At 42.6% G+C, this 12,092-nt stretch overlaps 1 protein-coding gene across 3 annotated transcripts in view; it reads right to left on the reverse strand.

Moving 5' to 3' along the window:
- mindy4 (MINDY lysine 48 deubiquitinase 4) overlaps nucleotides 1-12,092 on the reverse strand; it is a 195,063-nt gene that overhangs the window by 36,305 nt on the left and 146,666 nt on the right. For all 3 annotated transcript variants that reach the window (XM_048549844.2, XM_048549836.2, XM_048549826.2), the window contains exon 15: nucleotides 1,205-1,366. In XM_048549844.2, the coding sequence (XP_048405801.2) occupies nucleotides 1,205-1,366 (162 nt within the window). The remainder of the gene's footprint in view (nucleotides 1-1,204; nucleotides 1,367-12,092) is intronic.

The following is a 12,092-nucleotide window of genomic DNA, read 5'->3' on the forward strand; positions in this document are numbered from 1 at the left end:
CATCACATTCTTGTCTTGTGCTTTGCAGATGGTGGACATACTTTTCAGAGTCAAGTAGTGAGTTACTCACTGCAATATTCCTAGCCTCTGAACCCTGAAAGTACTTAGAAGAGGTAAATATCATGGAGTTGATGGCTACATTGAGCTGGCATGAAAAAACAGTTGAGAGTTGGGCAGATCACCCACAATCTTATTGAATCGTGGGCATGAGAGACCGAATGGCCTACTTCTACTTTTATTTCTTATGCAATTTTCTTTGCTATATTCTTGTGTCTCATACTTGAGTTCACATAACAGTGAAACCTAAATCTAAATCAAACTTACTCCGATTTTCCCAGTGTGGTCTGTTTTCTCTGCTGGCTTATTCCTGTTCTACACCAGACCCTAATATCTATCATATGTCCACATATCTCTCATCTGCCACTTGCAATCCAGACCCAAGGCCACTATTATCCTCAGCAATTATATAGTCTCTCTCATTTCCTGGGATCTCAGTGCGCACAATTAACTGCAACACTCCCCACCCAACAGCAGTGATTGCACCTCAAAAGTGCCTTTGGATATTAAGGTTCTGAAACATGTCACATAAATGCATGCCCCCTCATTCTCCAAACTATCACTCAGTCATGCTAAGATCTTAATCATCCCCCTCATCGATAATGCCCCACTTTCAGTTCTTAATGCAAACCTATCGGTACTTTTCTGCCATTCCTACTTTCCTGCGATCATCCCATTAATTAAGAATGGAACTATTTACTTCTTCAAGGCTGCCTTCACTGACTCTTACAAGTAACAATCCCGATCCTACAGTTCTCTTTTATCAACTTGCTCACCTAATAAAACCATAATGGTCTAACCTTGCCTAGCAACCTCATCTCCTGTTGCCCTTTTTAGCTCTACAAGCAGGTTACTTGGCTCTTTCCATATTTCCCTCCTGTACATTTGTTACAAATGGTCATTCACAACATTCTTGTCTATTAACTGCATTGGCATCATGGCTTTGATTGAAACTGAGCTTATGGGATGGTAATACCTTGATCCTTACTAAAAGGTCCTTACTGTCTACTGAGCTACACTTCAATCATTAGTTGCATCAAAACCAGTGGGCTGAGGGCACACATCTTGCAGAGAGTACACTGCGGTTGAAAAGCAACCCAAAACATGCAACAAGAGACTCCATGCACTGGCCTCTGAGGGCACCTACCTTGCAGATACTGTAGTGTTCAAACAGTGATAACAGCCCAATGTCACTGCGTCCTGAAATTCCTTTCAGGACTGTGATGTTGCCATTGCCAGAATCCAGCTCTACGACGTCGTTGAAAACATTGGAGACAGCTTTACCGGTTAACAACAGATTCACAAGTTCCTATGAGAGAAAGTTAAGATATTTCTTACAATTACTTTTGTTCTTAAATATCACCTTTGGATTTATGGTAGCATTCTCTTCTCTGAGTCAGAGGAAATGGATTCAAGCCTCACTCTCAAGACCAATGCACTTAATCTAGGCTGAGGATCCAGTGTTAAAGGTGTTTTCTTTCCTACAGGATGTTAAACCAAAGTCCAGTTCCCTCTGGTCATAAAAACAAATAAGGGTGATCAAACCAATATTCATCACTTGACTGACACCCACTAAAAAAATCATTTATTGTTTATGGATTGGCAGCTGTATTAGCCAACATTAGAACAGAGGCCAACTTTATAAAAATCTCAGGTGACTGTAAAATTTTGGAGCAGGCTGAGGACACAACAAGCGATAAGAAGAATTATTTTTATGCTGTTTATAGAATAACGATCACATTGCTGATACATCTGAAAGCACTCACACCTATCTTAAGTGCAATAACTATTATATACCTGGAAGCACTCACATACATCTTAAGTGCAATAGCTATTGTTATGCTTTTAAAAAACCTTTAATTTATACAGCACCTTTTATGCTATCAGCTCAGCCAAGACACTGCTTTCAAAAGGCAGCACCTAATTTGCATGCAGCAGGATTTTATCTACCTTTTCACTAGATGTGGCCATTTTTGGCCATCTGTCACCCGTCCCCAATTATCCTCGACACGGTAAAAACCGAAAGAACTGCAGATGCTGTAAATCAGGAACAATTTCAGGAGTCGCTGGAAAAGCTCAACAGGTCTGACAGCATGTGTGAAGAAAAAAATCAGAGTTCTGAAGAAGGATCACTGGACCCGAAATGTTAACTCTGATATTTTCTTCACACATGCTGTCAGACCTGATGAGTTTTTCCAGTAACTTCTGTTTTTATCCATGAGATGGTGATTGTTAACAAGTTTCATGTACCACTACAGAACCTATTTTGTTATGTACAACCAAATGACTTTTTGGAACAAAAACAAAGTTGCTGGAGAAGCTCAACAAGTGTGACAACAGAGTTAATGTTTTTGGTCCGGTGACCCTTCCTCAGAACTGATGGTGGCTGGGAAAACATCAGTTTATATGCAGAAAATAAGGTACGGAGCAAACTACAGGATACAGCCTAAATAAAGAGAAGATCAGTTGGACAGATAAAGGAGTTGATAATGATTAGGCTGGAAGGGTGATTAGTTGTTAATGGGGACTATTGGTGATTAACAACAGCTGGTGTTTAAGGGGAGGCTATACGTTAACATGTTAATACGTGTGGGGTACGGGGCTGGGAAGTGGGAGAGTTTAGGCCCTAAAATAATTGAACTTAATATTGAGTCTGGAGGGTTGTAGAGTCCCCAAACAGAAAATGAGGTGTTGTTCTTCCAGCTTGCATTGGGCTTCGCTAGAACACTATAGCAAGCCAGAGACAGGGACGTTGGCCAGGGAACAAGGTGGTGCATTAAAGTTTAGGAAGGAAGTTCTAGGACTTCAGTGCAGCAGTGAATGATATGGTTCCAAGTTAAGATGGTGTGTTTGCTGCTTGGAGACGTGCGACCTTGTAGGTAGTACTTTTCCCACATGCCTGCTTTCCCTGCCCTTCTAGATGATCGTGGTCACAACCTTGAAGGATGCTATTGAAAGAAGTTTGCTGAGATCCTACAATGTAACCCAAACATTGTACACACTGAATCTTCAATATGCAAATCGTGGCTAACACAAATCTTGAAGGTGGTGCATGCAGTGCCAATGAAGTGCCCTGCTTTATCTTGGATGGTAGAGAGCTCCCCGATGCGTGCATTCAGGCAAGTGGACAATGTTCAGATGCATTCCATGATGTGTACTTTTATTTAAGTGTGACACGGGCTGTGGGGAGTCAGGATGTGAGTGATATACACCAGAATTCTGAGACTCTGACCAGCTCTTGTAACCACAGTTGTGTCAGGCTGGTTCTTTGCAGTTTCTGCTTTAGTAATTCCAGGACGTTGACAGTGGAGAATACAGCAATGGTAATGCCATTGAATGTCAAGGATGATGGTCAGATTATCTCTTGTTGGAAATGCTCACTGCCTGGCACTTGTGTGCTGTGAATGTCCTTATTAGCCCAGGCCTGAATATCATCCAAATCTTGTTGCATATGGATTGACAGTGCCTCAGTATCTAAGGATGACTACAGTGAGGAGGAATTTCTTCACATAGAGGGTGGTGAATCTGTAGTACTCTTTTTTCCCCACACCCTCACAGAAGACTGTGGAGGACAAGCCATTGAGTGTTATAATTCTTAAGTAGATAGATGCTCTTTACTAATCAAGAACCTAAGGTTACAGGGAGGAGCCAGGAGAATGAGAAACATTTCAGTCATGGTTGAACAGCAGAGCAGACCCGACTGAATGAAGAGCCTAATTCTGCTCCTATATCTTATGGTCTTCTGGTGTAGTGGACAGCAGGCAACTGTGTATGATCATCAGTGAATTCCCCAGTTCTGACTTTACGATGGACAGAAGGTGATTAAGCAGCTGAAGATGAAGACATTTGAGCCTTAGGCACTACCCTGAAGAACTTGTGCTGATACAATTAGCCTCCAATAATCACAGCCATCTGCCTCTGTGTTAGGTACGACTTCAAAGTCTGCCCTGAATTCTCATTCATTCTAGCTTTGCCATGGTGCACAAGTCAGTCATATGCTGCCTTGAGTTCAAGGATACATACTCTCAACCAACCTCTGGAATTCAGCTCATTTGTTCAAATCTGAACCATGGGTGAAATGGGGTCAATAACTGAAGTGGTTCCAGTGGAATGCAAACTGAGCATCAGTGCTCAGGTTATTGCTGTATACTACCATACCATACACGCTGCTGTAGATGGGGTTAGGAGCTGGCATGAAGGGGGTCAGTAATTAGTCAATTTGGATTTGGCCTGTTTTTGCGGATAGGACATTCCTAGGAATTTTCCACATTGTTGAGTAGATGCAAAAGTCATAATTCTACTATAATAACTTGGCTTAGGTCGAGATGATAGTTTCAGCCACAATACTAGAGAAATCTCCCCATAACAGCCAGTCTGAATCAACAATTCCAACACAAAGTGGTGCACTAAGTAACTTTTTTGTTGTTTCTATTTATTAGACATGGAGACAGCTTCCTGTCCTTTACCAGGTGGGGCACTAGGGTACTTCCCTGATCAAACTCAACATCTCACCCCAAGGCTGGTAGCTCTGAAATGTCAGTCTAGACTACCTCCTCAACTCCTGGAATAAGTCATGACCACACAACATTCTTGCTTAAATGGGAGAAAGGTAAAGCCTTAGCTAAGTTAATGCTTACGGTTACAATCAATATTGGCTTTAGAACTAAATCGCAGTTCAACAACAAAAACAGAAATTGCTGGAAAAACATACCAGGTCTGGCAGAATCTGTGGAAAGAAATCACAGTTAACTTTTGGATCCAGTGACCCTTCTTCAGAGTTCAGCCAATTATCTAAAGCTCTAGGCCTCAATATAAATGATCTATCTGGACAGAATTCCAACCAGTATTTGATTTGAAACAGAACTTGAATTTGCTGAAGCTTTTCACCTTGCCCTCATCAGCGCAAGAATGTAAGATCTGAAATGATCACAATTATTTGCACTGAGATAAACAGTACTGATTGATTGTTAAGTTGACTGATTGGCTTAAATCGGTTGCTTGTGTAGCTATTAATGCAGTCAGAATTGTTCAACAAGTGCTGCCCAATTGCAGAATCACGGTAAACATTGTTTTGGGTTTTGCAAATGAGAGTTGGTCATCTCTATACTCAGCTTATGATCATGCTGTTGATTTGATCACCTAATCGTCAGCATGCACAACCAAAGCACCTAGCACGGTACTTGCACTGAAACTCATATATATTAGTGGTCATGTTTGTGATAGGCAGAGCACCCTCTTAGAGGCTAAAAGAACATACACACAACCACACTTAATAGCAAAGTGAAACAGCTTGCCTAACCTGTTAAATTTATGACATATTTTTGCTTTTTCCACAGTAATTTGAGGTAAAACAGGCATTTTGCAGATCTGAAAGATGCAGTCTATGGACCAGAGTCATAAATTCCTATAGCACAGAAAAAGGCCCTTCGGCCCAGCTCATCTGCACAGAACAAAACCAATGCCCTAACTATTCTAATCCAATGTTCCAGCACTTGTACGTTTGCACAACAACACTGCAAACAATGATCTTATCAGGATATCTATTATCCTGTACTCAACCAGCCCATATTAATAACCAATTTAAGATAATCAGTCACGTCTGTAACATAGCTGATTAATATTTTCTAGAAGCAGTCACGTAATGGATCTGTTCTCCACAAACAAAAAGGAATATTTTCAACCCTCACACCTTTAGAAATTATCTAACAGCTTAGGGCACCCAATACTTCCTTCAGGGCATCCCCTTCGCCAATCAGCAACCTTTTCACCTGTGGTATAAATGGCTGTGATAGTTTGAAATTTGGCATTTGTGTATTTGTTGCTGGTAAGACAAACTTTCTAGAACACAGCTCTGTTTTCAGCATATGCAGCTAAAGAGGTTAAGATCGGGTGGGCTCTAGAGTTTGGTCCTAGACACTTAAAAACACAGCCAGCCACAATGTTATTGTGAGGGAATGAGCAAGAGGCAGGAGTTGGAAGATTAGGGAAATCAAAGGATTGCAGGACTGTCAGAGATTATGGCTAGGGAAGGAAGCCAAGGATGGAATTTAAAACAAACTTTTTCTTAAATAAAATAGGAATATGAAATTAAAATGACATAGCACTGAGAGTTGGGCTTGAACACTATCACTCCCCACAGAATACATTTCTCCATTGTGCTTATGCAGAATACAAATGTGAGATAGAGGGCAAAAGAAGGAATAGACTATTTATCCTTAAATTTACTGCCATGAGCACTGACCACTTAACCCAAGATACCTTTTCAGCTTAACAGAAGCCACATTTGTGACCCAGCACCCAAGGAGATTTTAGAAACTGCAATCTACAAAGTGAGAACCTAAGATATGAAAAGCTGTGGAGTGCAGGGAACTTCTATCAACACATTGGAGCGCACTCTTCCTGGGTTCAGCAAGCTGGCAATCATTCAGGGTAGAAGGAACATAGAAAACTAATAGCTCAAAAAACAGTTTAGTAACTAATATCTCTCTGTTACTCTGGCTCCTGAAAGTTTAATTAAGCAGACTATAAAATTCTAGAAACATTGTGAAGGTTAATCAAGGCCATTTTATTTTCAAAACCTTGTCTGACAAAGGACCAAGTCAGGATAGCTTAAGGGAATATAAAGGGCTTTCTTTTAAAAAGATCATTAAAATTGCAAATAAGTGATACATAGTTTTGAAGAATATTTTTGGTATCTGTCATCAATTTAACCTAGGTCCCTGAGTGACAGGAAAATTGACCACGGATCAAATTTCTGATCTTGATTAAAATCAAGTTAATGGGAATTTCTTCCTTCTCTCATGATGGATGTGTGTCAGGACTTTAAGCAAAAGGATAGCAAGTGGTAACCCTGCCATCTTCCTGCTTCCACATCTGAAGACATCCAGAGTGGAAAGGCTCATGGATGTCCCTTTCACACCAGCACCACTGAAGTCCTTAACCAAACAACTACAGCCACATTAACGGCGTTATCACACCACTGCTGTCACTGACCTACTATTGGGTAGTGGGCTTGTCACGTAAACATTATAGTTATTTTCTAAACAACCTGCTCAGAGATGTCATTACACACCTGAGGGGCAGGTCGGACCTTGAACCCAGGCCTCCTGGCTCAAAGGTAAGGACACAACCACTCTATCACAAGGGCCCATTCAAGTGAGCATTATAAGCAAACTATATCGAGTGGTTCTTGTTAGATGGTGCTGAAGTGCTTGACTGAGGAACCTGACACCAAGGGAGCAGAGCGGCAGACCACTGGGAATCACTCTCTCTTCTCCAGTGATCTTCACCACATGACACCCATCCTGTTCATTAGAGCTAGTGACCTCTGATTTACATCTCATGGTGTTAACTGTGACTTTTGCTCCAGGAATCCTTAATTCTGAGCAAAGGCTTGTCAACCAAGGTTGGAGGGTTTGAGCTATAGGAAGAAGCTGAATAGGCTGGGGCAATTTCCCCTGGAGCGTTGGAGGCTGAGGGGTGACTTCTAGAAGTTTATAAAATGAGGGGCATGAATAGAGTGAATAGTCAAGGTCTTCTCCTTAGGGTAGGGGTGTCCAAAACTAGAGGTCTTAGGTTTAAGGTGAGACCGGAAAGATTTAAAAGGGACCTACGGGCAACTTTTTCACACAGAGGATGGTGTATGCGTGGAACAAGCTGTCAGAGGTGGTGGCAGAGGCTGGTATAATTACAACATTTAAAACGGAATTCAAATGGGAACATGAATAGGAAGGGTTTGGATGGCTGTGGGCTAAATGAAGGCTATTGGGACTAATTTAGGATATCTGGTCGGCATGGATGAGTTGGGCCGAAGGGTCTATTCCCGCGCAGTACAACCCTATGGCTCTATAACTTTAAGTACCCAAGTGACCCTTGATGCAGCAAATATTCCTGGAAAGAAGCTACATAAGGCTCTCACAAACTATTCAGCTAGTTCCTCTCTTGTTAGTTAACAAAGACTGTTGTGTTCAAGACCTACGCCATAGACTTGAGCATATAATTCAACCTGATACAATTATCATAGGGCAGAGGGAGCTGTTGAACGTGCTATCTTTTCGATGAGACATCAACCAAGGCTTTGTTTTTCCTTTCAGGTAGCTGTAATAGGCCCTATGGCAGCATTCAGAAAGCTTAGGGACTTCCTCCAACATCCTGACCAGTATTTAATCTTCAAACAGATGATCTGGTCATTATCACAACATAGTTTGACAGCTTCCTGCTCACAAATTGCAGTTATGTTGCCCACATCCCTACAAAGACCACAACTCTTTGGGAAGACCTAAGATCACGAAAGTTGCTGTATAAACACAAGTTCACGCCTTCCTTGATAATAAAATGTGAGGCTGGATGAACACAGCAGGCCAAGCAGCATCTCAGGAGCACAAAAGCTGACGTTTCGGGCCTAGACCCGCTCTGATGAAGGGTCTAGGCCCGAAACGTCAGCTTTTGTGCTCCTGAGATGCTGCTTGGCCTGCTGTGTTCATCCAGCCTCACATTTTATTATCTTGGAATCTCCAGCATCTGCAGTTCCCATTATCTCTTCACGCCTTCCTTATTGACTTACTGTTTCCAGGTAAAACTTCCTTTACCAGGGATCATTGCAGCAAATGCTATACACTACTAAAATTTATATCTACTCTTAAGTTACAACAATGAATGTCTGAACCTATGACTTTCCTTTTGTACAGGTGTTCCAAATGCTTGCATCTTCACAGCAAGTTTTTAAATTAAATGAGTTTTTAAAGTGGGGAAACTGAATTCACAGAGAATGCCATGTTTACTCTGAGATGATCATCTATTTGATGACATACATATGTCTATGAATGTAATGTAATTTGTTGAAAGGCTCCTTCCCTACTGAACAGGTAGATTAGCTGACAATTTCCTTCTTTCCACAGAGATATGAGTCACAGCAGTGCATTCTGAACAGATGAAATAAAGTCCTGTCAGGTACTAAATGTTGCTAGATTGTTGGATTATTAATCAACATTACACAACTAAAGAGATTTAACTGAGCCATCACCTACTGTATGCAGTTAAAGCATACATGCAGTTAACTTCAAGATGGGCTGATCACACAAGGGCTCTGGAGCATAAATTTAAGGTTTTGGGCAAAAGATATGAGGAAGAATTTTTTTTTGTGTTAATGCCCTTGATCACATTGTTCACAGGGCTGATGGGAGTGAGGATGATCGATGATTTTAAAAAAGAAACTGGTTAGACGATTAAAGAAAGAAAAAAAAATGCAGGATACAGCAGGGAATGGCACTTATTTGACCACCCTCCAGAGAGCAGAGATGGAATCGATAGGTTATAAGACATTCTTTCTGAGCCAATACGACAGTGTAAAACATGCCCATGATCAACATTTTAAACAGGGGAGAGGATTATAGTAAACAAAAACCAAAAGAACGGCGGATGCTGTAAATCACGAACAAAAACAAAGTTGCTGGAAAAGCTCAGCAGGTCTGGCAGCATCTGTGGAGGAAAAACAGGGTTAATGTTTCTGATCTGGTGACCCTTCCTCAGAACTGATAGTGGCTGGGAAAACATCAGTTTATATGCAGAAAATAGGGAGGTGAGTCGGGTAGGGAGTAAGTGATAGGATAGAGACCAGAGAGAGAAAGACAGCTGGACAGACAAAGGAGTTGTTAACAATCAGGCTGGGGGGGTGAATAGTTGTTAATGGGGACTGTTAGACACTAACAACAGCGGCTGTGTAGTGGCAGGCTATGTGGTATCAAGGCCTGGTATGTGAGGTGGGGTCTGGGACATGGGAGAGTTTAGACCCTATAATTATTCAACTTAATATTGAGGGTTGCAGGGTCCCTAAACAGATAATGCAGTGTTGTTCTTCCAGCTTGTGTTGGGCTTCACTGGAACACTGTAGCAAGCCGGGATTCCCGGAGGGTATGTTGCCTCCCTGGTGCCAGGGTCCGGGACGTCTCCGATCGGGTGTATAAAGTTCTAAAAGGGGAGGGCGAACAGCCAGAAATCGTGTTACATATTGGCACAAACGATATAGCCAGAAATAGGTTTGAGGATATAAAAAGTGATTTCAGGGAGTTAGGATGGAAGCTGCAGAGCAGGACGAACAGAGTAGTGTTCTCTGGTTTAATACCAGTGCCACGAGATAGCGAGGTGAGGAACAGGGAGCGGGCGCAGCTGAACACGTGGCTACGCAGCTGGTGTAGGAGGGAGGGCTTCAGATATGTTGATAATTGGGATGCCTTCTGAGGAAGGTGGGACCTGTACAAGAAGGACGGGTTGCATCTGAACTGGAAGGGGACCAATGTCCTGGGTGGAAGGTTTGCTCGAGTAGTTCGAGAGGGTTTAAACTAGTATGGCAGGGGGGTGGGAACCTGAGCTGTATACCAGAGGTGAGCGTTGATGCAGGTGAGGCAGTAGCAAGAGGTAGACCAGCTAGTGGGAAGGATTTTCCTGGGAAGGAACCAAGGGATCGGTTAAAGTGTGTTTGCTTTAACGCAAGGAGTATCAGGAATAAAAGTGATGAACTTAGAGCATGGATCAGTACCTGGTGCTATGATGTTGTGGCCATAACAGAGACATGGGTTTCTCATGGGCAGGAATGGTTGCTGGATGTTCCAGGGTTTAGAACATTTAAAAAGAATAGGGAGGGGGGAAAAAGAGGAGGGGGTGTAGCACTACTAATCAGAGAGGGTATCACAGCTACAGAAGCTTCCTTTGTCGAGGAAGATCTGCCTACTGAGTCAGTATGGGTGGAAATTAGGAACAGCAAGGGAGTAGTCACCTCGTTAGGGGTTTACTACAGGCCCCCCAATAGCAACAGGGAGATTGAAGAAAGCATAGGTCGACAGATTTTGGAAAAGTGTGCACGCAGTAGGGTTGTTGTAATGGGTGACTTTAACTTTCCCAATATTGATTGGAACCTCCTTCGAGCAGAAGATTTGAATGGAGCTGTTTTTGTAAGGTGTGTTCAGGAGGGTTTCCTAACGCAGTACGTTGACAGGCCGACGAGGGGAGAGGCCATTCTAGACTTGGTGCTCGGAAACGAGCCGGGGCAGGTATCAGATCTTGTGGTGGGAGAGCATTTTGGTGATAGTGACCATAACTGCCTCACATTCTACATAGCTATGGAGAAGGAGAGGATTAGGCAGAATGGGAGGATATTTAATTGGGGAAGAGGAAACTATGATGCGATTAGACATGAGTTAGGAAGCATGGACTGGGAGCAGTTGTTCCATGGTAAGGGAACTATAGACATGTGGAGACGGTTTAAGGAACAGTTGTTGGGAGTGATGAGTAAATATGTCCCTCTGAGACAGGCAAGAAGGGGTAAGATTAAAGAATATTGGATGACGAGAGCGGTGGAGCTTCTAGTGAAAAGGAAGAAGGTAGCTTACATAAGGTGGAGGAAACTAGGGTCAAGTTCAGCTAGAGAGGATTACATGCAGGCAAGGAAGGAGCTCAAAAATGGTCTGAGGAGAGCCAGGAGGGGGCACGAGAAAGGCTTGGCAGAAGGAATCCGGGAAAACACAAAGGCATTTTACACTTACGTGAGGAATAAGAGAATGGTCAAAGAAAGAGTAGGGCCGATCAGGGATAGCATAGGGAACTTGTGTGTGGAGCCTGAGGAGGTAGGGGAAGCCCTAAATGAGTTTTTTGCTTCTGTCTTTACGAAAGAAACCAACTTTGTAGTGAATGAAACCTTTGAAGAGCAGGTGTGCATGCTGGAATGGATAGAGATAGACGAAGCTGATGTGCTGAAAATTTTGTCAAACATTAAGATTGACAAGTCGCCAGGCCCGGATCAGATTTGTCCTCGGCTGCTTTGGGAAGCGAGAAATGCAATTGCTTCGCCACTTGCGAAGATCTTTGCATCCTCGCTCTCCACTGGAGTCGTACCTGAGGACTGGAGAGAGGCAAATGTAATTCCTCTCTTCAAGAAAGGAAATAGGGAAATCCCCGGCAATTATAGACCGGTAAGTCTCACGTCTGTCGTCTGCAAGGTGTTAGAAAGGATTCTGAGGGATAAGATTTATGACCATCTGGAA

The sequence above is a fragment of the Stegostoma tigrinum genome, chromosome 2 (genome assembly GCF_030684315.1).
Source record: "Stegostoma tigrinum isolate sSteTig4 chromosome 2, sSteTig4.hap1, whole genome shotgun sequence".
Taxonomy (NCBI): domain Eukaryota; kingdom Metazoa; phylum Chordata; class Chondrichthyes; order Orectolobiformes; family Stegostomatidae; genus Stegostoma; species Stegostoma tigrinum.